Consider the following 27,927-nt stretch of genomic DNA (forward strand, 5'->3'; position numbering starts at 1 on the left):
TGCCTTCAGTGAGTCTTCCTTTCTTTTCAAAGCTGCTTAAATTCAGAAAATTAAATTGTAAGATTCTGAGCATAATAAAATAGTAAACTATTACAGAAAATGCTGCTTTTAGTTATTTGAGGCAACTTCATTATGAGATGCAGATTTTTTTAAAAAAATACTTCTTTTGCTTTTGTGTGTTAACTTTAGTCCTTAGTCTCGTTTATCTGAATAATAGGATGACTGTATAATAATCTCATTTTATGTTGTACTGATTACTTGATTCAAATGCCCTGTTCAAAATTGTAATCCATGTCTGTCTTTCATTATGGACAGGTTTTGTGTATTTCCATGTTAGCATTGTTCAATATCAGCAAAATCAAACAAGAGGCAGTATCTATGTACTCTTGTGTAGTCCCCACTACGTAATTTCAGAATATAAAAATTATCCATGCACTTGGTGGTCCAACAGAAAAACAAATCTTGTTTCAGTCCTCTTCCTGAATTCTAAGAAAGACTGCAATATTTGCATGCAACATTTAATATATTTGAGCCCCTGTTTCCAACATATATGGTGCTTGGCATTATGCCCATTTAAAATGTGTGCTTGGTGTATTTTCCTGCAATATTCTTTCTGTTTCACGAAGCTGCATCTTCTATAGCATCTTACCCAGATTTAACCAACGTAGTGCCTTCCAGATGTTCCTGGACTTTGGCTCCCATCAATCATTGACCATGCTGACTGAGGCCAAGAGTTGTGTTTCAACAATATGTAGAAGGCACTGCATTGGCTATCCAAGGGACTCTTATCAAAAAGGATATTGCTACATAGTTCCTCATTCAGTGCTATGTTACACAAGGCATGTTACTAGGAATTGTTAGAGGTATTGGCTTTGAATGTGCACCTGTACAAATGAGGCCAATTATATTCCATTTACAAGATCCTGCAACCTCCAGTGTGTTAAATACATGTAGTCCAAAGTAGTTTTCCAAGAAGTATTGAATGAAACACCTTTTCTTTACACACATCAGGAACAGAAATGTGTGTGCCGCTGTCTTTGTTTTATGCAGCATTAATGTTGCTTATCTACTGGTTAAAAGATGCTCTGGCGTTAACGCTGCTATCCAAAGCAAATTCAAACCAAATAAATGCAATTTTTAGTTGGGAAAGTTAGTATCATTTACAGATTATTTTCTTCAAGAGAAACGAGGACTCTGGCTCTCGCATACAGCAAATGATAGTAATAATGCATACTGTCACTTTCCTGGGTTGCATTAAAATGAGCATGCCCTATATGTTAAACTGACAAAGAAAAATTACTAACAATTCTTTTCTTTCTCTTCACACCCCATTCCTCTTTTGCCTATATCCTTCCATCTCTCTCTCTCTCTCTCTCTCTCTTTCTCTCTCTTTCTCTCTCTCTGTGCATATGCTTTGTATATTATTTTGGCACCCTTCAATACTTCAGTGTGATCAAGATCAGTGCATTCAGAGCACTAAATTCGTTTTGCAGGCTGCTGCCACACCGCTTCTACAGAGTGAGCCCAGCATAAGTAGTGAAGAGCTACCTTTACCAGGAAAGACCTCTATCAGTGCTCCCTGTGCCACATTAACACTAGGGCAGCCAACACCACCCTCCTCCATGCCAAATCTCACATCAGAAACAGGTTTAACAGACATGATACCGTTAAAAGAGGACTCTGAAAGTCATCAGTTTCTTACTCCTGAGGAAGCTCCATCACCACCTGGGATGTTGCCAATTGGGAGTCCTATGATTCACAGCCGTACCATGCATATCCTCAGCCTAGCCAGCCAGGACTCATTGCACGAAGATTCAGTACGTGGCCTTGTGAAACTCAGCTCAGTCTGAGCAACTTTCAATATGATGGTGATCATACAGCCCTTATATGCTAACAACTGAAACTTGCCGAATCGCCTTCGGACTCCGTAACATGCATAAGCCACTGAAACTTTGCTAGGTCTTTTTAAAAGGACAAATTATTTTTGTGCAGTGAACAAGCTATGACATTTCTTTAATAGCCAATTTATGGCTTGGATTTTATGTGACATTGTCAAAATAACAAAAATGTACATTGACCTTGTTTGGTGACTAATAGTGTCCAGCAGCTTGGAATCCTGGTACTTTGAATTTGATTATGGTAATACTTTAAAAGATATTACTGGAAGTTAGCATCATATTCCATGTTTTATGAAGTTCTCATGTAATGTTGCCTTTAAGGCCATGCCGGCCACCATTTTCATGTTATTACGCTACTAATATTTGAAACAAAAAAAATTGCCATTCAGTTAATACAAAACCAATAAATACTGCAATTGTGGATTTGCATGCCACGCTACAGTGTATGTTACAGTAGTGTTGGTATTGAGAGAAAGTGCTGCTTTATTATTTGTGAGTTCTGAAGTACTGTTTCATATAAAAGACAAACTAATGGACAAATATGTTTTTTTTTAAATCGGTCAAAGTTGTTATAAATAAATGAACTGGTGGTACTTCAAATGTGGAGGACTACCATTTTTTGCATATCATTTCACTTTGAGTGTCTAATATAAGATACTGTGTTGTGCCATCGATTTCTCTCTACCATCACCGTTAGATAAAATGGCACCCTCTATTCCTTTAAATATGTGTACAGTTATACCCATACAGTGCGGACGACGACAACAGCTCCATATGGATTGCGAGTTACTTTTCCTCATGATAATGCAATTAAGAAGCTCAAAGAGTATATGAAGTCCAATCATGAATGGTTTTTAGTATTGTGTGTGATTTGTAAAATAGGCAGTTTAATTTTAGGACAAACCATGCCTGCAACTAACTTGAGTGTCAAAATAACTTGAAGTTAATGAGTTGCATCTAAAAGCCCTCTTCCATTATCTGGTTCTCACAAACAGAAGGGAACAGACGTTCCCCCTGAAAATCTGATGTGGAGGGTTGAGAGACCCTCTGGAACAGCATAGGAGGCTGCAGGTATTAGGGGTAACTGGCAAAGGTCACCTTCCTTTCCTTCCATTTTCAGGACTTCTGCTAGTTGGCATATCTGTTGCATTCATGGAATGGCACCTTTGGATCCGATCTAATATCTTATTTGGGTCCCATACCAATGGTGCCCAGAGAGATCTTCCGAGATTTGCAAGGTAAGGGTGCCCCAAGGTTCTAAACTTTGGGAAGAGGAAGAGATAAATTACTGGAACATAAGTTACATGTGATCCATAGCTGCCATCTAGTCATATGTATTTTCAACTATATTTTTAATTTAAAATTGACATATTTATGAGACATAATTATTTGTTTTTATTTGAGGTTAGGACAAATTAGTTATGATTTAAAGAAGAAAAAACTGCTCGGGGATAGCCAAAAAGAACATTAACGGTGATAAATTCAAATGCTATGTATTGCTGCATCTTGCCTTGCTTTTAAGATGCTAGGACCTGCAATAATCTTTTCTCAGGACAAAATTTCGTGCAAAGTATTTTTAAAAAAATTCAAGCTTCATAGCAGGCAACTACTTTTGAAAACAAGGATCGTGATGACATGGATTTGTTGCATCTCTGAGACATGGAAAAATACAGTTTTAAAGAAAACAAAAGCACAATGTTTTAATTGGAATAAGGCCATCTCTCTTGTAGAAGTGCCAGACAACATACTGTCAAGAAGCTTCACACTGTGTATGATTTTATAAAAGATATTATTTTTCTCTTAAAAGTGATAAAATGTTCACCTTGTTTGCATGTATAGTAAATATCTAGAGGGGGGGAATTATATCCATAGGTTCCTTGCTTTTTCTGTTTTGCAGAAAGCTCTGCATGATCTGCAGTTATCTGGTTGTGAGCCATTCAAATGTTTACAAGCTTTCATATAAAGGGATATTGTCTCTTTTCCTGTCTGACCTCATAGGATTTATTTAAAATCCTGCATACATTATTTCCTTTAGCACAGGCTTATTCCAAAGAAAAAACAACTTTGAGATGCATTCTCTTGACTTACTGTTTGATTACTGTACTAGAAGGAGCTATAAGAAGAATTTAAACAACTATAAGCACCAATATAACAGCAGTGAACACATTGTTTTAGGGAAACGTTTTCAATGGAAGTGGGTGAGGCTGATTCCCTTTGTAAATCTCAGTCTCCATACAACAGTCAACACCTCAGAGGCAATAATCCTAAATCAGATTTTAAGTTTGTGAACTAATAATGTTATGTCATGTGCTAGGGATACATAATTACACAATACATTCTAGAAAGTTGGGAGACTTCAATTTCTTGCCATCCTTCCTCTCTATCAGAAGGATTCTGATTTTCCTACAAAACGAACAAAGATTAGGGCAGGAGGAGAATGCCTTTTTTTGCTAATTACATTGAAATAGGTTTGGCTTCATTTCTGATGATAGAAGGAAAGTATCACATTGACATTTATTTTGTGAAGTTCATTTTAAAAAAAAAAACACCACCAGTATTGGATTATTTCAGTGTACCTGAATATTTTGCTCCTTCTGCAGATGCCAGAACATGGAGCCTGCATTCCCCACAGTGCAGAAAATAAACAATGATAAATATTTTACTCTGCCATTATGACTTCACAGCTGTGGCGCTTACACTAAGGAGTAGAAATGTTTAAAAATTCATCTGCTTACATTTTCACAGAAATACTTTGGGGTTCTTTTTCAATAGCAGCATTTGGATACCTTTGCTATATGGAAAAAGCATCACATGTCGCTTAAGTCCACAATATGGTTCTGGTAGTATTTTTTACTGAGGAAGGGGCATGAGAATGCTACCATGCTGTTGTTTTTAAGTGTCTCTTATGTAAAGCTTTAAAATTCTGCACTGCCACATTAGAATACTTTGGTTTTCTTAGCGCTTGAGGGAAAGAAAATGCTTGATGACAGAAAAAGTACTGTGAATACCTATTTTAGAATGAATTTATTATTTCTGTTTGCATTGTTGTACAGTAATTTTTTGCTGTTTATATTTTTTGACTTTGTGTTGAAGAATAAAAAGTACAGCATTTTAAAGCATTCTCTTCTGTTTTAAGATTTATCATTCCCCTTGGTGTTAAATCTCTTCTTACTCTCCACCAGCCCTAGTGCATCTGTTTATTTTTGTTACCATGACATTTTAGAACTTTTACTGTTGCGTCGTGATGACATCTGCTGGAAAACAATGGAACTGAGCATATGCTTCTTTTAATTGCAGTTCTTCATTAATTGTATACAGTAGCGAAGAAGAGCAGTTACAATATCCAACAGACCTGGACAGCTTTACTCAGAAGTAAGCCCCACTAACTCCACTGAGACTTCCTCTGAAAGGAAGTGCCTAGGAAAGGAGTGAGTTAAAACCAAACACATTTTACCACTTTATTTAACCAGTTCGATTTTTTTTGTTAGGTTCAAGAGACTTGGTCATGTTGAAGATAGAGATCAGATGTATGAAGTGATTGTTCTAATCTAAGGAATATGCTGGATTTTTTTCTAATTTCCTTCTTATTAGGCTAGTAAATAAAATAGTGAACATTCTTCATTGGCATTATCTCTGTACAATATATTTTTATGCAGATACTGGTTGCATACAAGGTCTGAATGGGTGTGTTGTGCAAAAACAATATTGTTTTAAAAGGTAGGGGCTTTTTATTCCCTGGTGTAGTCAAATTTTAGGATAAAACTTCAAATTGCATTCATGTACACTTACTATTAGCCCAGTGGCTGCTTTTCCCAACTAAAATCATCGGGGTGGGGGGGTTGGAGGTCCGAGGAATTGGAGCAGAAAAATGGCTGGGTGGCAGGGCTCTTTAACCTTTTCCCCACTTGGCACTTTCCCAGCCTCCCCTCCCTCCACAACTACTTTCTGTCCACATGCTTCTAAACTTGTGTAAAGATATTTGTAGAAATGGAAGTTATATAAACTTAATAAACAATTTTTACTTGTTTAAAAATAGCTCCCAGGGAGTAAGTAAACTTAAACAATATGAAAGATGGAGTTTAAACAAGCGAAATAAGGATAAACAGGTAAGTAGTAAGCTAGGCTGGGAAGAAGAACTTTGCAATGCCTAGAGACAGGAGTGGCTACCCTGTTTCTCATATTTTAAGACATACCCATAAAATAAGCCATAGCAGGATTTTTAAGCATTCAAGGAATATAAGCCATACCCCGAAAATAAGACATAGTGATAGGCACAGCAGCAATGCCGGCTGCGGCAGGAGGAGGAGGGGAAAAAATAAGACATCCCTTGAAAATAAGCCATAGTATGTTTTTTTGAGGAAAAAATAAATATAAGACATGTCTTATAATATGAGAAACACGGTATATACTACAGCAAGGATGAGTAAGGGGGGAAAATGGTCAAGTAACTAGAACTGAAAATCTCCCTCAAACCCTGGGGACAATGGTCTATTTTGTATTACATTTACATCATGTATTCTAAGCAAAAGCATTAATTGGCTATTTGTATATATTTGTATATATACAACATATATATTGTATATATTTCCAGACTTGCCTCAGTCTCATTATTTGGTGATTTATTGGGTGAACTTTGTAGCGCATTTTATTGTTCAGGCCCGCTGTGAATAGTATTTCCACCTCCTGCAACTACATTTCTGTGAAGCTCACTGACCAGTTTTGCAAGTTCAAGATAGGAAAAGGGCAGACATGCACAGCAGGTACTAGTGAGGCTGGTTGGGTTGGCATTTAACCCCGATCTCCCAGGTCAAGCTCAATGTTGTCAACGTCAGTCTCGAGAAAGAATGGAGTGTGCCTCCAGGGGTAAACTCAAACTGCTGGAGTATCATAATGTCTGCTGTAGCTGCAGAGACTGGTAACTCATAACTGCTGCCCCATGTGTTGTATTTTATGCATTCTGTATTTTCTGGCCTCTCCAGGGCACAAGCCTGGGCAGTGTGTTTGGAGGCCCTGGGCTGCCCAGATGACAGGACACCCCACCGTCAGTTTTTAATCTCAGTTTTAGGCTTGGGTAGCTTGCATGTCCCCATACCCTCACAGCAACCCTATAATTTTAGGCTGAGAATGTAGATGGCCTAGCATCAACCAGAGGGCCTAATGGAATTTGAACCCATTGATCAGCATTTAGCCACTACAACACATAGGCTTTAATCCAGCCCTTCCTTTTTCATTAGCCCCTCACTACCAAGCCTGAGCCAAGGCAGCTTCAAGGGAGAGTGAGCGGCCGAGGCATGGGTATACAATTCTACTAAGACTTTGCTTCTGTTAATGCAGCATATGACACTGTTAAAGAACCCTTTGCCCCTTCTTGATTCTGATAGGATAGGAACATCTCAGCCTCGCTCAATTTTTTAAAAAGATGGCCCTTGTTAAAAATAGTTGCCAACCCAGGCACTAAGCTGAAAATTCAGGCAGGGAGAAAGCTGTGAGAGAGCAGCAGCAGTGCCTGTGTTCAGGCAGCCAGGGCTTCTGTATCATTGCACAAAATAAATAAAATGACTGTAGGGAAGTATTTGTAGGAATCGTAAGGCCAGCTGAAAAACCAAAGTTAAACTAACATTTTTTTTCAGAATGAGGAAAGTCAATAGGATTCCATTCCCAAGCAAACTGTTGCTGCAGATATTTGATGGCTCTTGCTCACATCTCTTGGAGCAGCCGGAGTTCTGGTGCTAGCCTTGCCAGGGCAATTATGCTGGACACTGGCTTGCTTGTTGTCGTTCTAAATACCATTTTTGTTTTCTTCAGTTGCAACTGAACAGTCAACAATGCTTCAAGTATTCTTTTGTGTGTCGATTTAAATGCCACTACTGCATTTCTGTTTCTGTGACTGCAGGGAAATCACATCACATGGTCAGTTAAGCTTTGCGTTAAAATAAACAGGAAATACTAGTCACTGTTTGGGATCTGATTGAGCCATACATGACTATTGTGTGTTGCAAAAATAATTTAGTTTGCTGGTGAAGTGGGGGAAGACAACCCCCATCCAGACAATGAACTTATTAAAATTAATCCACAAGGTTAGGTTTCTGGTACTGAGTAATAAATTAGCATCAAAATGCTACACATTAAATATGTAGAAAAATAAATGGGTTATGATTTAAAATTGATAACTTTTAAGTCAGTTTTTATTTTAATTTGCTTTCTAGTCCTCCCAAAGGTTTTGCAAATATAATTTCCTGAAAGTGTTGCTGTAGTTTCAAGAATACAGAAACATACCCATACTTGCTGACCTGATATGTGCTAGTTACTATATTCAAGTCAACCCCGTATTTCAGAAGGGAAAGGAATTATTTTTAAGATCCCATGGCAAGAACTGACTCAGAAAATAATTATTTGTCATCCAATGATGGCCCCACTGAATGAATAAAGGCTATACAGCTGTAATGACTGGTGGATTGTGACTTAAATCCTGATATTGCAAATACACATTGTGGATTCCTGGTGGGCAAATGAAGGAAATGAGAAACGTTGATCATGGATTCTCCCAAACCCCATGTCAGAATATATTGAAACCTTACAATAAAGACAAAATAAAAACAGAGAGTGTTCCTTTTGGACTGCTTGCTATCAGACCATTAGTGAAGGAGGTTGTATGTCATATTATTAAGTCCATGTTAATGTTATTCCTACACTATGTCCGTTTAGATAATTTAGTTTAGAAACAGGAGAAAATACAGTAGCCCGACTCCTTTGTGAATCATATTATGTGATATTAGAACTCAGACCTCTTGCTCCATGGACTAATTACCTAATTCAATTAACAACAACAACCCTTTCAGTTTAACATAGCATGTAAAGGGCTTTCCATGTTCACTCAAACTCCAAAATGACAGGGAATTACAGCTGTTAATGGCCACACCATTAACAGATATGTCATTTAAACAATATGGATATAGTATTGTATCTTTTGCCGTAATTGGTTCAAGCTTCATCACTACTTTGGAACTGAATGATGGAAAGTGGCAAAGGAGTGGATCCACATCACAGATATGGCTGTTTACTGGACTAGGCACATGGAATCTGTGTAACTGAAGCTGCTATTCTACACAACAAGGACCAAACTGGCAATCAATATTATCATCAAAGAATGATCAGAGTTGTATGGGATCAGGTTGTCTTATCCCCTGCCATAGATAAAGCATTTTAAAGCACATCTTAATAATGTCATAATACCAGACATTAATTGGTCTGGAGGTCTTTGAGCATCTTGGTCTACCTCAGCAGCAGTTGCCAACATTTTGGGCCAGCAGGTACATTTGGAATTCTGGGAAAGTTCCACAGGTGTCATGGAGCATAGCATAACATAAAATGGCTGCTGTGGGAGTGTGGCATAACACAAAATGGCTATCGAGGGTGGAACGACATATGTACATAACAGAAAATGTCTGCCACAATTAAAAGAGCGGCGGGGGACGATGATGACAGGACCACAAAATGGCATATGTCCCCTTCTTCAATGGTGAAAAGACCCCTATATCAACCACTATCACATTCACTCACATAGAGATGATATGTACACCTCTCCTCTGTTAAGAATGGAAGAAAGGATGGGCATCCAATCCTGGCATCCAATGAAATGTGACCATGTTTAAGGGAATGTGTTCAATTATAGGCCAAACCCATGCAAACAGGAACATGGCAGGAAGAACAAACATATATTGTGGAATTTTGAGGGGCTATTTACTGAGATATTTTGTGGGCAACTTAGGAGGTACTGGCGGTCATACTTGTGCCCATGAGCATTGCACCGGTCAGGCCAGGCCTAACTAGTTTTGTCTATAAACCTCTTACATCTGTTCAGCCCAGCTGAGCTGTTTATTCCTAAAGAACCTGTGTAGAACTGAACCTTCAAGAAGTAAAGTCGTGGTAAGAGATACCCTTCTTCCCCAGTTTCGGGCTGTTATGGTGGGATGTGATTCACCCACATAGTAAAAGCTGAGGGGTTTCTTTTTTGTTGTTTCTTTTGCATTCTAGTGTTATCTAGTGAGGTATGCGGTTCACCCCCCTCCTCATTTAATCCCTGCAACAGCCCTGTGAGGTAGGTTAGGCAGGGGCGTAGCAAGGGAGGGGCATAGGGGGCGCTCCGCCCCAGGCAGCACACGATCCCAAGGGTGCCATGGCGGCTGCCCGCGCTGGGCGCCCTGCCCCCAGAACGCGGGCTCCTCCCCTGCGGGCAACGCGCCCCACCCCAAAATGCACAACGCGCCCCCGTGGGTGGCGTGCCCCACCCCAGAATGCATGCCAGCCTCGCCCCCGCCCACTCTCCGTCCCCAGTGGCGGAGCATGAAACTACGCCAGTGAGGTTAGGCTGAGAGGCAGTGACTTCTCCAAGGTCACCCAGTGAATTTCATGGCTGAGTGAGGATTTGAACCCTGGCCTCCCAGCTCCACAGTATGGATGCATAAGGCAGATATTCTGTAGAATTTCTGTAGAACAGGGAAGTTAAATACTGTTAAATATGGACATTAGCTATGGAGGCATTCTGACTCAGCTCTCCATTTTAGGAAGAATTTGCTGATCCAGAAGCTCTATGTATAGAGGGCTTTTGATTTTCTACTTCCCTTGCCTCGTGTCACAAATTCTTGTTCATATTCTTTTAAATTCTATTCCTCTTTCCCTTTCACATTTAACTTGCATCTTATCCTCTCCCAAACTGCAATTTTCTCTAATCGTTCCAATTATGTCCATATCAGTTTACTTTTTTTATTTAAAAACTCCCTCCAATTTCCTTCAACATTTCCTCTTGTCCTTTTCCCTCAGCTGGGGCGGAGACCAGCTCCCCTCGCCTACAAACTTCTCAGATTCTCAGCCATCTTTACTCACCCTGCAGGGAGTTGCTGGTAGTGGTGTCAAAGAGCTACAGCTCAGCTGGCGGTTTCATTCAACCCTCACATTCTGCTAAAAGCAGGAGCAAAACTAGGCTTTATTCCACTTGGGTCAAAGACCAAGTTTGGCACCCTCCCATGCACATTTGTGTACACATACACACGGGCTAGGAGCCTCAATGGCACCCCTCTGGAGGCTTCATCGGGTGACCTGGCTAGTCCCCACCCCCACCCCCTTTATGGCTCTGGCCATAACTTCAGTGTATTCAAACAGCACATGGTGTGGGGCTATGTGTGTTGTCCCTATCCCAACCATGGAGCATCTCTCCGGTGTTTCAAACAGATGGTAGACACTTTGTGGCAATTGCTATTTTCTTTGTGGGGGTAGAATGGAATAGGCTCAAGAGTCGTGTTCTGAGTCATAGTCTCATCCCAGTGAGTCCCCTTCCCTAGCCTAACTGGGGGTGCATTTTCCTTACAGCCCCAGGTAAAATAGCAAGTTTTAAATTTCCTGGTAAGTGTCTGGAGCACTGAGGCAGCTGTAAGAAGGTCTCACAATACAATAAATAATTTGTCTAAACCAGGGGTTCCCAAACTTGGGTCTCCAGCGGTTTTTGGACTACAATTTGCATCATCCATGACCACTGGTCCTGCTAGCTAGGGATGATGGGAGTTGTAGTCCAACAACAGATGGAGACCCAAGTTTGGGAAACCCTGATCTAAACCTTAATTTATTATTTTTTTAATCCCCTGGGCTGCCCGGTATTTGTTGTTTGTGAAAAGTCCTCTGCTCACCAAAGTTTCCATCACCCAATCCCCACTTGTGCATTCTTCTACTTGTGGTTTTGCAGATACAGGAGTGGCATGTTGTCGTTTCCATTCTTTGCATTGCCTAAGCTGGCTGTTCCCCTGACCTGCTTTACACAGCTTTAGTTACAATGGCAGGGCACAATACTCATTTAAGGTAATGAAAGCCTAGTAGCATCTGTCATAAATTGAAATTATGTTGACATGCATGATTGAATCCTATCCTCACCCAGCTAGCATAATTTAAGTATAGGATTGCATTGTAAATAATATACATTATGTGTGGAAGTCTAATTATATGAAATGCATGTCTGAAAAATTGTACATCTCTGCGCTTCAGAGACAGTTCTTAGGATGATTTTAAAATATGCTGAAAGCTTATTGTGAACAGCTAACTGTCTTGTAAGTGGTTTACACAAATGATTCAGCCAAATAAATGATTCAGTAGCATAGGTCCTGGAGGGAATGAAGTTGGGCTATACATGGTATAATTCAGAGTACATTTAACAGGAGGATGAGTACACATATGGTTTTTTAAAACACCAGAACAGGGCACAACTTGTTGAGTATCATTATTAGTGTGTCAGCTATAATTCTGTTTGCTTCACAGCTGCTGTGTTTAGTTAATTTGGTAGCCAGCACTGAATGAGAAAAACAACTACAAACAAAACAACTTGGCAAAAACAATGACAGAAGGAAAGTTTGAGCTTTGTCACCTATCCTGCTTTGGAGACAGGGGTAATCTGACCAGTATCGTGGAAGTCACCTTTAGTCTGACCTTACATAACTGCTGTGAAGTTCCATGCTGCTGTCAAAACAGTGCTGGACCATTAGTCTGAAATGAAAGCTGAACGGGAATGGTTTGCTGTGAGCACCCATGTGCCCTCTAGTTAAAAAAAAGAAGTCGGGTCATTGCTGCTTTAAGAAGGATGGAGCCTTCCAGCAGATATAGTCATGGAAATACTTAGGACCTTATAATGTATAACTTTGGTTGCTAGGCATAAAAACCAAGCCCAAGGGCAGAAAAAGTATTGCAGAAACAAAAATCAAAGGATTTGTATGATAGCTGGAATGTCCTATAATGACATGAATTCCAGATCAAAGTCTAGATATGTTTTATTATTTTGGCAGCAGTATTAAGCAAGGAGAGAGAGAGAGAGAGAGAGAGAGAGAGAGAGAGAGAGAGAGAGAGAGAGAGAGAGCTTGGCAAGTAGGAGGAAGTTAGACAAATCCTGTCACTTTTGGAGCCTGTCTGACCTGACCTTTAGAGTTGAAACTCAAATGATATAGAAAACTGTAGCTGCAGTTATTAGCAGCAATGTCCTTGAATTGTACCCCCATGTGGGCATAATTGCAGAAGTGTGGGCTGGCACAAAATAGATCACAAGGCGCAGGAGCTGGTGAAGGTTCAAGAACACTGGGGGGAGGGAGCACTATGCAGAAGCTGTGGGTGCAACCCTGCCCGGCTGCGCACGATTTCAGTTTTGCATCCCCATATTTACTTAGAAGGACAAATCGTGAAGCTGAGGCTCCAATACTTTGGCCACCTCATGAGAAGAGAAGACTCCCTGGAAAAGACCCTGATGTTGGGAAAGATTGAGGGCACTAGGAGAAGGGGACGACAGAGGATGAGATGGTTGGACAGTGTTCTCGAAGCTTCAAACATGAGTTTGACCAGACTGCGGGAGGCAGTGCAAGACAGGAGTGCCTGGCGTGCTATGGTCCATGGGGTCACGAAGAGTCGGACACGACTAAATGACTAAACAACAAAGAGCCCAATAATTTCACTTAGATTTGAATATGCATGAGCAAGCTGCAGCAAGACAAGGCCCCCCCCCAATCCAACTCTCAGTCACCCCCCCCCCAGGTCTGGGTCCTGCAAAAGCAAAGATTGTGCCAAATTATTCGTTTCTGGCACCCTGATCCTACAGATAAACTTTAGCTTAGATTCCGTGGTTCTATTTGCCTCCCTTGGTTCCTTTGGGAGGAAGAACAGGATATATATTCATATCAATATATAATAATAAATAACAAAACAGGGACAGGAGGAATATGTCTAAGAAAATTACAATAATTGTTGACTTATAGAAAAATAGAATTGCAGAAATGGAAGGGATCCTGAGGCCCATCTAATCGAACCCCCTGCAATGCAGAAATCTCAACTAAAGCATACATGACAGATGGCCATCCAACCTCTGCTTTAAAAAGCTTTCTTGCTCTTGTGGGGGACTAATAGTCTCATGAAAGTGTCAGGGGTTGAGACAAACTGTGCTTAGTGTGATCATCTGTGAGAGGAATCCTGGCTTCTTCAACAAACCATGATTAAAGCAACCTGTGGTGTAGTCACAAGATAGTATTATAATGGATGCTGCAATCTGCATCAATATTATTATTAAAAAGGTACACCAGAAATTGCATTTCTTTCGACACTAAGGAAATTTAATCTGCCCCAAGAATTGCTGGTCCAATTTTATAGAGGTACTATTGAAACTGTTCTCTGTAATTCCATTACTGTCTGGTATGGTACAGCCTCTAAGCTGGATAAGAAGAGGCTCCAACGAGCAGTAAGAACTGGTGTTAGTTTTCCTCCAATAGAGACACTTTATGCCGCTCGAGTTAGGAAGAGAGCAGAGAGAATTGCTGTAGACCCTTCGCATCCTGGTCATCACTTGTTTGATTTACTCCCATCCGGACGTCAGTACAGGACTCTATATACAAAAACATCTAGGCACAGGAATAGCTTTTTTCTTTGTGCCATCAAATTGTTGAATCTGTAGTTGTGGGTCCAAGGGAGGCCAGTTGGTGGTATGGGGTCTTTTTGCTGTGCTGTTGTATTGTGAGGGAAATAGTGGTTGTATGAGTTACTTTTTTTCTTTACATTGCAATGTAGTTGAAGCAAAATTCATTCCAAGTATGGTTGATACTTGGTCAATAAATTATTCTATTTTATTCTAATTATTCTATATTTGTACACTACAATAAACCTCAATGTTATGTATAAATGCAAACACTGCAATACTCCCTTGGGGAAGAAAATGAAAGATGGTTGTTTTTCTGCTTATCTTATTTAACACACCCACCTACCCACACTTATTAATACATTAATCTCCTTCATATTATAAAAAACCCTAAAAATTAGTACATGGACTACTTATGAAACAAAGCAATTCCTAGTAAGCAAATTAGAGTCCTGAATTGGTGCCAGTGCTAAAGACACTGGAGTTCATGTATTCTGCAAAAAGATGGTAAATATTAGCCCCAGTTAAGGTTGGCATTTGCTTCTGGGTGTTTTTTTTAAAGAAAGAAATGTACTCTCTGGAAGAGAGAGAGAGAGAGAGAGAAATGTACTCTCTGGAAGGCTGTAGCATTGCTACTTTGGTTTTAAGTAGGGGAAATTATAGCAGGGAAGGGAAAATGTTACTTCTTTAAACTTTAAAACACAAATGGGTGACATTTTTATGTCAGATTCTGCTTTTTCCTGAGGGAAATATGTCAGGGCCATATGCAGGTGAATGGAGCCAGAGCTGATGATGAGCAGGCCCAGAGACAGAAGTATTCTGAATTAACTAATCCAGAATAAATACTATCCTGCTTTAGTTTTCACTGTGGCTACCTCAGATTAGAATTCCATCACTTTTTGTAGGTGCCATTGGGCCGGCCCTCACTAAAAATAGTGCACCCACCTCACAGAACACCAATTCCACCAATTCCCACAAACTACCTCAGATTGTCTTGGGGGGGGGGGAACTTGTGTGAGGTAAAATTTAATAATTTGGAGTTTCAGGTAGGATTTGCTCAAATAAACAATAAAGATTTTATTTAACAAATAACAAATTTATGACACGAGTGGGTAAAACATATAATACTTCAGATTATAATGCTATTTCACTTCAGTGCTTTCTCAGTTGTTGCACAGCTGTTACCGCTTAATACTTTGGTTATTAACTTAATACTTTGGGTCTTAAACAATGTGGTATTTTCTGTCAGTTACACACTGCTTAGACAACCCTACTCCCCAGGTAATCCAAGTAACAGACCCAATGTTTCACTGGTTGGGGAGTCTTCTCTTTCTAGAATAATCTCTCCCCTCCTGGCTGGAATGAGAACTAAGGAGACTGTCTCTTTACAGCTTCTACTTCTCTTATCTCAGACTCCCAGTTAATTCCTGGCTTAATTACTCTTACAGGACACCACACACTGTCCTTCACACTAAGCTCAGAGACTCCTTTCTCTAGTTTGTGATATTTTCCTCAGAGTGGATGTTTCTACCCAGAACCAACTCTCCCACCTCTCACTCCCTATCTTCCTACTTATCCTCCCAACCTACTCCAAAATCCTACTCCCTCAAATAACCCAACTGTCTCTCCAATTCCTCTCCTTTTCAACTCCCCACTCCTGGAACCGTGGCCAATCAGAAGCTGTCGTTCGTTAACCATTTGCTGACAGGAAAAAAAAGAAAAAGTAAACAAACTTTTCCGTCACAGTTCTCAGAAGTAAGCCCCATGAGGTTTGATGGGGTAACTCCCAAATAAGTATACAGAGGACTTTCCAATGCCTATATGAACCAGTACACACCATAGCTGCCAAGTTATCCCTTTTTTTAAGGGAAATTCCATTATGCTGAATAGGCTTCCTCGCGAGAAAAGGGAAAACTTGGCAGCTATGGTACACACACACACACACACACACAAACACACACACACACACACACACACACACGGTAGAAGCCTGCCAATAAGTTATTTTTAATCAGATTTAATCCTACCCCTTTCAATTGTTCTGCAACCACACAAGAAACCGCACTTTAAAAGAAATAATAAGGGAAGAAGTCTGATGGGAAGGAAGAACAGGTGGCTTCAGGAGGTGTTGGGCTACATACGGTAAAATGAGATTGGGAGCTGCATGCGTCTCCCAGGTTGCAGGTTGTCCACCATGTACTAGAGCAGGCTTCCTCAACCTCGGCCCTCCAGATTTTTGGCCTACAACTCCCATGATCCTTAACTAGCAGGACCAGTGGTCAGGGATGATAGGAATTGTAAGTCTCAAAACATCTGGAGGGCCGAGGTTGAGGAAGCCTGAACTAGAGCAATGTATTACTTGATTAAATCACGATATTAAATCACGACGACAACAAATTAAGAGATGGACTCCGAAGACAAACCTAGATTAGTAAATTATTCCTTGAGAATAACAATAACAACTAACTTAAAGATATAATCCAAATTAGAGCTCAAACCTAAGGACAGATAGACAAACAAATGAGAATATAAACATCGATCGGGCCCTAACCTCAACAACAAATCAAGCAAGAAGGGCGTCAGTGGTAGAAACAAGGCCAATATGGACATACTCCACGTTGCTCCAAACTGTGCAGATGTAATGCAGACACTCACAATGCCAGCAGGGCTCAGAGCCAGAATCTGTTCTGAACATAGCTGCCAAGTTTTCCCTTTTCTCACGAGGAAGCCTATTCAGCATAAGGGAATTTCCCTTAAAAAAAGGGAGAACTTGGCAGCTATGGTTCTGAATGCAAAGTCAGTGGGACGCATGAAGCAACAATAGTGCTTCTGACCGACAGTAGTCCCATGCTGTTTTCAACAATTGTGCTTAAGGTACACCAGTGATACAATGTCCTTCAAGAACAATATGTGCATCATCTAACATACTGTACCTGAGTACATGCATTGGGGAGAAACAGAGTCATTTGTAACCAGGTGTTTAATTGTTACTACATTTCCTCCAAATAACTCACGACGGCATACATGGTTCTCTCCTCCAGGATTTCAGACAGGTGATCTTTCCAGTCCTACCTAGAGATGATGATGGTACCTAGAGAGCTGTCTGAGATTTTCTTCCTAGAAGGTGGATGCTTTTACCATTGAGCCATGGTGCTTCCCCAGTAAACATTGTCAGACATCCAGATTAAGTGGCAGCTTGCTCTGTAGCTTCTAAACAGTTCAGAGCTTGAGTCCCTTAAATTTTTATTTTTAAAAAATCTTTAACTGGTTGAAGGCTTATACAAAGTGGTCTTAGAGACATGACCTGAGTTTTGCTAGACAATACTGTCTGCAGATGTGTGCAAACAATAGTTGCTAAATGCCACGTACATATTTACTGGCACTCCAATAAGTGAGCATGATCTCAACCAAGTTAAGCATGTCAAAGTCCCTTTGATTTCAGTGAGGAAGCTCTGTAACTCCGCAATCGTTACTAATTTGCTTTCTGTTTAATCCAGGCTAAAGTTTAGTGCACGATCAACATTTTCTGTTAGAAAATGTTGACTTTGGTGATCTATTATCTCCAAACAAACATCAAATGTCAAGTCCCACCAACATTCTGGGACCAATAATCTGTGGTTTTCCTTAATGTAGCTTTTCAAATTTTAAATGTTTTTATGTCATTCAAAATTAAGATAGTTTCAGGATGTCAAATAGTTTTGCTTAAGAACACTGAAATTTTCTTCTTCAACATTTCTGAGAAACGTAGTCTGTGAAATTAATTTAACCCACTCAGTTTTCTATTCTCCTCTGCAGTTAAACCCACATAGAAAAAATTGTGCCATAATAAGTTTCAGTTTCTTAGCCACCTGCTTATTTGTGACTTGCAAGACAGATATTCTTGGAGTACTGTTCTCTTAAACAAAAAAGGAGACTGATCAGTTTTTTCCTGTTACCCCTTAGGCAATAAAGCTACAATTCTCAAATCATTTCATTTTGGAATAGTGCCATTATTACCTTCAGTGCGGCTGCTCCAGAGTAATGCTTTTTAATGATTATAGTATTTTTGTTTTGTTTTATGTTTTAAACTGCTTTAAAAGCATATGCTGAAAAGTGGTCTAAAAATATCATTTTAAAAAAAGGAAATTTGATTGTAGTTTTAAGCACATAAGAATTAAATATTCATAAAGTGCCTATTGGATATACTAAGGTTCTGTGCAGAAGGAAAATTAATGTGTGCTGCTAAAAATCTAACAGCACAGAAAGGTAAGAATTTGTCTGAGGAAGATTCCAAGATTTTTAGCCAAGCTTGTGGGAATGGGAAAAGGGGAGAAAACTTATTTGCTCGGATAAAGGAATAAACAAATGCAGGATACTATCCATCTTGTTGGGAGCTATGACAAGTAAATTTCCTTTCTGGTGCTTGAAAAAGTATCTTCCCGAATTTTGTCCTTTCCATGACCTTAATACAAAACAGAGGCCATGTTACAATGTAAAAATTCCAATATTTATAAAATAACCAGCATCATTATTTTTAAAAGTATCTGAAATTGTGTATTAAATGGGTTGTTATATAGTTGAATCCTAAAATGTAAAATAGCAAATTCACTTAAGCAGCAATATATCTGTATAGCAGTATACAGATATTAAAGCAAATCAGAATACACCCCCACAGAAAAAAAATCAGTACAAAGGAAAAAAATCAGATTGCGAAGGCTTCATTTTTTTCTTTTCAGGTGTTTCTATACATAAGAACAGGAACCAGACGGGGAAAAGTTATCTGAACCACCAAGATTTTCCTTTTTACCACTTTGAGAAGAGTGTTTGGCCATTGTTATTACTTTTCCAAATTCTATTAATCCACCCTCTGTTAAGAGGGTGAAGCTAAGCACTCCCATGTACTTGCCTATACAGAATGGGCTGCCAGAAACTAAGTGCAAAGCAAAACCTCCTGTGAGTACAATGGGCCATTTGGTCAAAGTTGTTCGTATAAATCCATTTTGGATCCTTAGGGAATGCAGAGTGAAATACATTCTCACAAGCACTATAGTCTAACAATCTTGCACTTGTTCACATTCCCATCAAGCTACTTGTCCACAGACATCTCAACATTTGGAAGAGTACTCTGCAAACGATTTTGTGTATTTTGGCATAAATAATAAACTACAATTACATTTATAAAAGTTTTGTTTCTTGGCAATTAGTGCATACTGTGTGTCTGAAAGTACATGCTCCAGATTTTTTTGCCATAATCATTATTCTGTTTGTTATCTTAGATTATGCTGTCAAACCTGGGAAGCTCGCTCGAACAAGGAGAGAGAGAAAGAGTGTGTGCACATGTATGTTTGTGTAACATCCCTCTATATGTATAGAGCTTTGCAGGGCTTTTTTTTAGGCAGAACTCACCGGAACTCAGTTCCAGCACCTCTCAGGTAAGCACCATTGCAATTATAAGAGAACAAGGAAGGCCTTCATGGTGAGTTCCAGCACCTCTTTTTCTAGAAAAATAGCACTGGAGTTATGTATGTCAATCAACTGTCAATCTCTTCAGCTTCTGTGAATGGAATTAGGTAGGGTGGGGTATCATGATGTTCTTTGCCTCAGGCAACAAAATGTCTTGGGCCAGTCCTGAAAACAATCAAGGTGTTTGGATTACAGGTACCGTATATTCCGGCGTATAAGACGACTTTTAAACCCCGGAAAATAGTCTCAAAATTCGGGGGTTGTCTTATATGCTGGGTTTTGTGCGCTCAGCAAGTCCCCCCCGCGCTGCGCTAAACCGGGGACACACCAAGCAGCGAGGGTACTCGCCGAACAGCGCCAGAAATCGCTTCTGAGCATGTCCTCATGTCTGCACATGCTCAGAAGTGATTTCTGGCACTGCAGACCTTTTTGATTTGGGCAGCGCTGCCCATAGCCAAAATATCCGCAGCGCCAGAAATAGCTTCTGCGGCTGCGATGATGCGATTCCAGCGCCGCTCAGCAAGTCCCCGCTGCGCCAGAAATTGCAAGTACATAAAATATAGAGAATATCCCAAACTCTATATTTTAACTTGAAAATTAGGGGGTCGTCTTATACGCTCAGTCGCCTTATATGCCGGCATATACGGTAGGTAGCCGTGTTGGTCTGCCGTAGTCGAAACAAAATAAAAAAATTCATTCCAGGAGCACCTTAGAGACCAACTAAGTTTGTCATTGGGATGAGCTTTTGCGTGCATGCACACTTCTTCAGAGAGATTTACAATGCATATTAATTTTATTGTTCCAACAACATTCTTTTAAGTCATTAGTACCTAGGCCTGACCCTATAAAGTATGATGTCCTAATCAAAACTTACCATCTTAGCATTCATTATCCACAAAATAATGTTCTAAAAGTATATTGAGAAGTGTTAGCGTTGTGAAAAGTTATTGCCTAGCTTTATATAGGTTTTGGCAGCAAGCCTATGCATGTTTATCCTGGAATAAGCTTCACTGAGCACAGCAGGACTCATTTCTGAATAACTATGTATAAGATTGAGCTGTTTGACAGTGAATCTTCAAGCCTAACATTCTATTGCAGTAGGTAAGGACACCCACTTTGTTTTGCTGCCTACTGAGCAATAATTGATCAGCGTGGAAACAAACACACTTTTCTTTTCCACTATCAATTTACATTTCATGTAAAGACCAAAATTTAGTTTCAGGCAATATCCAGTATCGGTACTTCTGCTGAATGTTCTTGATCAGCCCTGGAATATGTAAACTAAAGAAGACAGTACCTTTGAGCATGGTTTTGTTATTTTATTTATTGAACAAAATTTAAATACTACATGACTGTAATAAAACCTTTTCAAGAAATATTAAAACCATCAGCAATATTAAATTTATTTGAAGGGCACATTCAACAATTCCAGCCCATCAAAAAAACGTTTAGATGCAACTCTTCTAGGTCAATGAGTGTGGCTGGCAGATTTGAGTCTATTCCTTCACCCCCCATTCTTCCATTTCCCATGTTTGTGGGTCTGAGAAGCTATATTGTAAGAATGGCAGAATGATTGTAAGGTTTGCAGAATAAGACCATCAATAACAGTTGGGATGAGTTGGGAGCAAAATTTGCAAGTGCATTTTAAGGTGGAAGACTGAGACAGATTGTACATGTGCTATTTAAATCTGACAAGTTGTAAAGTAGATGGCATGGCGGTGTCATTATTCTTAGGTGCACTCAAGCAGCAGAATGTTATCCAGTAAACTGTGTGTTGCAAGTTGTGGGGAGAGCGATCTGTTTTGGCAGCTCTCTTTGGCTGCAACCCCATGCACAGTTCAGCTACTTTTATCCCTCCAACTACAAAAGGGTTTTAACAGTCTAACTGTGCCCAGGATTATAGCTCTTGGGTATTACATTTGATACAATTACTAATTGAAACTCAAGACATTTATAATACAAGAGGCTCCAAATCATCCTTTGGAGGGACTGTTACAGCCATTTTTCTCCATAAGAAAACAATGTCAATGAGAACTTATTTGCTACATCACTACAAATAAACATTTAGACAATTTGGTGGTGACTAGTGTTCTTGGAAACAAAATCACAGTAGTATGAAAAGGCAATGCTGTTGGGTTCTACCTTTTCTTCAAATAGTTCAAAGTGGCAAACATCAGGTTATGTCATCTCCCCCCTCACAATTTCCTTTGAGGTAGTTTAGATTGAAAGAATCGGAGTGGCACAATATCATCCTGTCAGCTTTGTTGTTGAGCAAGTCCATCATTGTTCACAACACCATATTGCACAGTGACCACTGACACAACTGTATCCTTCTGTCTGGCAGATAAGGTGAGCCCACGAACCATCATTTGCTAAGGGCTGCTCAAAACCTGGAGCTTTTATTTGGGAACCAAAGAAGAGCTAAGGCTTGACAGCAACAAAAACCTAGAAGCTAGTTGAACCAGGTTTAGCAATATCCAATCTTAAAAATTTGCTCTAAGGTTGCTCAGGGTGGTTGGTTAATAAAATTGTTTCATAAAGAGAATGTCAGGGCATTGTTTATTAAATTTCTATGTGCCCTTCATCCAATATAAAAACACAAAAATACATAACATGATAACAAACAAAACAATGCCCCCACAGTTTAAAAGCCCAACATAACCCCAAGGCCCGGGAGAAGAGGAATGCTTTTGCCTGGTGAAAGATATCTAACAAAGGTGCCAGGCAAGCTTCCCTGGGAAGAGCATTCCACAAATGGGGAGGCATTGCAGAAAAGGTCCATTCTGGTGTTGTCACCCACTGGACCTCTCATGAAAGGAGCACATGAAGAAGGGCATCAGATTATGATCGCAAGGGTCCACGTCAGTTTATATGGGGAGAGGCAGTCCTTGAGGTATTGTGGTCCTGAGCTGTTTAAGGATTTATGGGTCAAAACCAGCACTTTGAGTTGGGCCCGGAAACTGATTGGCAGCCAATGCAGTTGGGCCAGGATTGTTGTTATATGCTCAAACTGTATGCCCAGGTGAGCAACAGCGGCCCACTAAATTTTGCATCGGATGTTTTCCATAACGTCTTTAGAGACAGCCCCATGTAAAATACATTGCAGTAACCTAACCTAGAGATTACCAGAACACAGACAACAGAAGTTTGGCAATTCCCATCCAGATAGGGATGCACCTGGGCCATCAGTCAAAGCTGATGGAAGGCATTCTGCACCACCAAGCCCATCTGAGCCTCAAGCAACAGCAATGGATCCAAAAGTAACCACAAGCTACATATCTGCTCCGTTAGAGGGAGCATACCCCTATCAAGAGGAGACTACTACCCATCCATCAAGCCTAGGGAACTAAACAACAATCAGTGCCTCAGTCATATCTGGATTTAGATTCAGTTTGTTGGTTCTCATCCTTGGTATGGTATAATTTGGAGTACAAGTACTGTATGTTTTATCCATTATTGTTATCTGAGAGCAATCTTCATTAATATAGTTATACTCTCCTATTTTTGAGCCATTGAATCTGTAAGTAAAAATTCTATTCCCAGCTATTTAGCCTTTGGCCTCAATTATTCAAGAGCTAGCATTCAACTTTAATAACAGATTAAGGATTTTTTAACAGGTTGGAAGCTCAGAAGCTTTCAAAATTTCTGGACAAAAACTGCAAGTGAGATACCAAGAAAAAGCTATAATGTGAGGGGTTATGTTGAATACCATCTTAGAGGATGATGTGTAACAAAAACACATAGGTATTAGAACATGTTACTCTAATTGTGTGTAATTTCGTCTTCCATTATTAGAAATCCGTATATAAACATATTGGCTGTGTTATCCTTGAGTATAAAATGTTGTATCAACAGTATATTGCACCACAAAGACTCAACAGATTTTACAAAATTATTTTATTGCTGGAAATTTCATGTGAATATGTTTATTTCATACATACATGGGACATTTGTTTTCGGAAAAGGTATTTCTGTAATGATTCTGATTCTGCTGAACTTTATAATTTAAAAAAACCTCTTATGTACACAACACTAACCGGTGCTTTTTTTCTGGGGGTACGCAGGGGTATGCATACGCCTAAACATTTTGTGAATCTAAGTTTGGCCTCATTGAGGGTCATTATTTCTATATGAGTAGGAAAATGAGAGTACCCCTAAACATTATTAGGGGGGGGGGAAGCACCAACAATAACCAAAACTGACAATAACCTGTGTTGGGCACAGGTGAGATTGTCCTGCAAATAAAATATTTCAAAATTACATGAAACACTGCCTCGTCTTATTTTGGAAATATGTAACAGCCTCCAGTCTCTACAATTAAGACCTGAAATTCATAGTGTAAGTTTGTCAGCTTATTAAAAATGCCTTTGTACAATTGTTGTCATTTTATATCTGTATAAAGGCACAGAGAAAGACAATTCATTAAAATGCAGACCAGTATTTAGGTCCTTTGAGGGATGTAGGCAGTGTAATCAGGCCAACAAATGCCTTCTTAATGATGGGGTGGGGTGGGGGAATTATGAAAGAGGAAGATGGGGCTGCTTTGTACTATTGCTGCCCGATCTGAAAAGCTAAATTTACTCTGATGAAATACAGTACTTAAAAGGAAATCCCATGACGTTAATGTTTCCTTCTGGGGGAGTTTTAAATAGGGTGAAATGCATGAGTGATTAGAGCACTGAATAAAAATAGTGTATTGTTACTAATAAGGAAAGTGTTCTTATTAGTAACAATTCATACACAGTTATTTTTATTCACAAAAATAAATTTGTAACTTGGTTTCCCAACGAAGACTGTACCTGAAGGTAGGGTTGCAAAGATAGCAGGATCTTATCCTTTTATAATATGCTTCAGAGCAGGCATCCCCAAACTGCGGCCCTCCAGATGTTTTCGCCTACAACTCCCATGATCCCTAGCTAACAGGACCAGTGGTTGGGGAAGATGGGAATTGTAGTCCAAAACATCTGGAGGGCCAAAGTATGGGGGTGCCTGCTTTAGAGTCTCATAGTATTAATATGATTTATTTTTCTTAAACAGGATGAAATGGCTGTATCTGAATGTTTATGATTTGCATAGTTCATTGTATCTATATTTAAAGTTCTGGTTTTTGTAGTGATGCAAATGCTTAAGGCTGCAATTATACACCATCATGTGGGAGTATGCCCCATTTAACTCAGGGCTTACTTCTGAGTAGACATGTATAGAGGACTGCACTGTAAGTTACATACTACATCAGACAAAAAGAACATTCAGAGCAACAAATGGTGAAAAACCTGTATCTGTCTATTTTTGTCTTAAACTAGAGTGCTTTTGCAGGTATGGCTGCTATTTACATTCCCTCTTGGGCAGAGGTAGATGGTTTGTGCATGACTCTCAGGTTCCTTGATAAAATTAGTAACACCAAGTTTTGCTCCACATTTTGCACTGCAAAACTCATTTTAATGGATCATTATGTCTGTGTGATTAAAATTTACAATCATCATCTTTAAATTACTGATTATCAGTTATTTTTAGCTTTCCCCACCATGGAGATGTGCCGACGAGAAATGCTTCACTTGCAGCCTCTCACATAGGTCTTAAAGACAGGAGCTCTGCGAGAAAAGGTGGGACGAGCAATCCTACACCTTCTCTGGTATCCATACAGCTTTCAACAATTCTGACCTTCCAATTATGATTTAATTTTATATTTTCTAAAACCACTGTGCTCGGGGCAGTTGAGGCTCTTTCTTTGCTTTGTGTGAAAAATCTGATTTTGGATGATTTTTTTTTTAAAAAAGTCATTATATGATAATGTAATTATGATCATGCACTGCACTATGTGTTCATCACATGCTGATGTTGACTAGTAGATATAACATACCTGACAGTGTTTACTCAGCTCTCTTCTGCTTCTATAATCATCAGAGTTGGTAAGCACCAAGTACGGTATCAGATTCCTCCACTGGATTAAATGGGCAGTGGCATGAAGTTAAGATTTTTAGGAGTTTTGATGAATCAGTGAATCAACCTGAAATATGAACCCCAAAACATCCTGATATATATCTCTGTCACAACTTATTTTAAAGAAGTTTCTAACAGGGCCATTGCCACAAAATGGAGTAGGACACAATTTTAAGTGGATAAAAACCATTCCTTCTACTTCAACACAGATACAGCCATAAGGAATAGTTGCAGAAGGAAGATATGAATGTAGCCCTCAAAATCGTTTTGGAACTCTCTGCTTTAGATTACACATATCCTATGATGTGCTGGTTATTATCTCAGTAGGCCACAGTGCTCCTGGACTAGAATAATTCTCATGTTGTAAAACATAAAGAAAAGTGCCTCCACTATGTGCCCCTTGCCCACCCCACCCTTCCATCATAAAATCTTTATGGAACTCAGCTTTAGTAGCAAGAGACTAGAAAGGTGACAGGATTGAAATTGAGGCTTACCTGCTAATTACCTTATTTCAGCAGGGGAGAAATCTCACTTTCAGGAACAAATATGAAATTGCAAAGCTATGAGGTTGATAGACATGAGATGAGGGAGAAATGTGGTTGCTTTTCCTGTGTCAGACCAGTTTCTTGCAGAGTCAAACTTTTTAAAAAAAGTTTTGTTTGTTTTCCACATTCTGCTGACATCTGCAATTGTCATGACTTTTTCACCCTCCCAACAATAGAAGAGTTGAAGCACTCTTGGGGGGGGGGGATGTCGTAAAGCTGCAATGAAATAAATAAATAAATAAATAAACGGAGTGTCCCTTCAAATCACTTTATTTAAGATTATAGAGCAATAAATGAGTGGTTGATCAACGTATTTCAGGGGTTTTAGGAATACCCAACAGCCTAGGATTAAGTTTCGTTCTTTGTAAGGAGCAGAGAATTGTTACATGCAGGTGGAATCTAGTTTGTGTGAAGGCTGCTGGTTGGCCCTTAAACAACTATCCCCTCCTACCCCACAGCCCACACCAACACTGGATTCCTCAGCAGCCAAGGCTGAAGAAGAAATAGGTGCTGCCAATGAAACAAAGATCTCCAGTTGTTTCTTATCCTAATCTAGAAGCAATTATGGGGCATCTTTTAGCATTCCAGATGTTGCACAACAATTCCCATCAGCCCCAGCCGAGCCATCATAGCAAACAAGTCAGGCATGATGGGAGCTGGGATCCAGCAGCAACTGATAGGCCACCTCACCCCACCTTCTAGGCTCCTCCTTTGCAATCTACAAATTCAGGACCTGCTGTGCATTTTCCCTCAACCCTGCCGGTGTCACGGGAGGCATGGGGTGGGAACACTGCGCAGTTTTTTAGCTGTTGCTCGAAATCATTATTATTATTATTGCTGCTGCTTGCTTACGGGATCAGTACAGACACTTCGATGCTATGGCTTAACGATGTCGGAAAAAGTTTAGCCGACGAGTATTGGGGCTTGTCCTGACCACGTCTGCAGCGACGGGATGTGGGGACGACGGGGACCAAAAAGTGGGCGCTGACGGCTCTTCTCTGCGGAGAAGTTGCCCGCGGCAGCGGCGGCCTCCGGAGGCATCACGTGCGCGCGGCGAAGGGTGGGTCGGTGGGCGGGTTGTCTTCGGAAAGGGCTGCTCCGCGGCTCCTTCCCGTCCCATTTCCCTCGCCTGGGTTTCGGGACGCCCTCCGTGAAACTCCGCCCCTGGATATGGGCGAGCGAACGAGGAAGAGGCGAAGAGAAAGAGAAAGGCAGGCGAAAGGAAGCGCAGGGGGCTCGGCTTTGTCGTGAGCTCAGGAGCCGCTTCGCCTTCCCATCTGCCGGGGGAGCCCAACCAACTCCGGGGAAGAGGCGGCGCCGGGGGCTGGTGGGCTGGTTGAGGGCGTAGGAGCCGCAGCAGCCACCGCCGCCACCCTCCTCCTCGTCCTCCTCTCTCTCCTCCCCCAGCGCCGAGGCCCACTAGGAGGGACCCAGAGGAGCCCCCCGGAGCTCATTCCCTGCTCGTGGGGGTGGCACACGCAGCCCCGCCATGGCCACCAAGGTGAGCAGAAAGCGAACCCTGCACGCGGCGGCAGCCTCCCTTCCCCAGCGCCGCCCGCTTTTTGTTTGTTTTCAAATAACTCGGGTGGGTGGGGGGTGTAGTTTCTGAGGGAACGGCTCGCAAGTGGGGCGCGTTTCTCTGGGGTTTGGGGGGGCGTTTTGGCGGGACTCT

At 40.5% G+C, this 27,927-nt stretch overlaps 2 protein-coding genes and 1 long non-coding RNA gene across 7 annotated transcripts in view; 2 read left to right on the forward strand and 1 right to left on the reverse strand.

Moving 5' to 3' along the window:
* Positions 1-5,017, forward strand: part of ZDHHC14 (zDHHC palmitoyltransferase 14) — a 65,333-nt gene extending 60,316 nt beyond the window's left edge. For 2 of the 4 annotated variants that reach the window (XM_035108653.3, XM_035108654.3), the window contains exon 9: positions 1,449-5,017. In XM_035108653.3, the coding sequence (XP_034964544.1) occupies positions 1,449-1,850 (402 nt within the window). In that variant the 3' untranslated portion in view covers positions 1,851-5,017. The remainder of the gene's footprint in view (positions 1-1,448) is intronic. The other 2 variants (XM_035108655.3, XM_035108656.3) reach the window with 1 other exon arrangement.
* An 18,639-nt stretch (positions 5,018-23,656) lies between these two features.
* Positions 23,657-27,753, reverse strand: LOC148686283 (uncharacterized). The gene is made up of 3 exons (XR_015949339.1): positions 27,108-27,753; positions 26,216-26,471; positions 23,657-25,777 (listed from the first exon to the last, which is right to left on the reverse strand). It is a non-coding gene; the product is annotated as an uncharacterized LOC148686283 (long non-coding RNA).
* The window catches only part of SNX9 (sorting nexin 9), a 43,968-nt gene continuing 43,288 nt past the window's right edge, over positions 27,248-27,927 (forward strand). For both annotated transcript variants that reach the window (XM_035108651.3, XM_035108652.3), the window contains exon 1: positions 27,248-27,756. In XM_035108651.3, coding sequence (XP_034964542.1) covers positions 27,745-27,756 — 12 coding nt within the window. In that variant the 5' untranslated portion in view covers positions 27,248-27,744. The remainder of the gene's footprint in view (positions 27,757-27,927) is intronic.

Source organism: Zootoca vivipara, chromosome 3 (genome assembly GCF_965207765.1).
Source record: "Zootoca vivipara chromosome 3, rZooViv2.hap1.1, whole genome shotgun sequence".
In the NCBI taxonomy this organism is placed as follows: Eukaryota; Metazoa; Chordata; class Lepidosauria; order Squamata; family Lacertidae; genus Zootoca; species Zootoca vivipara.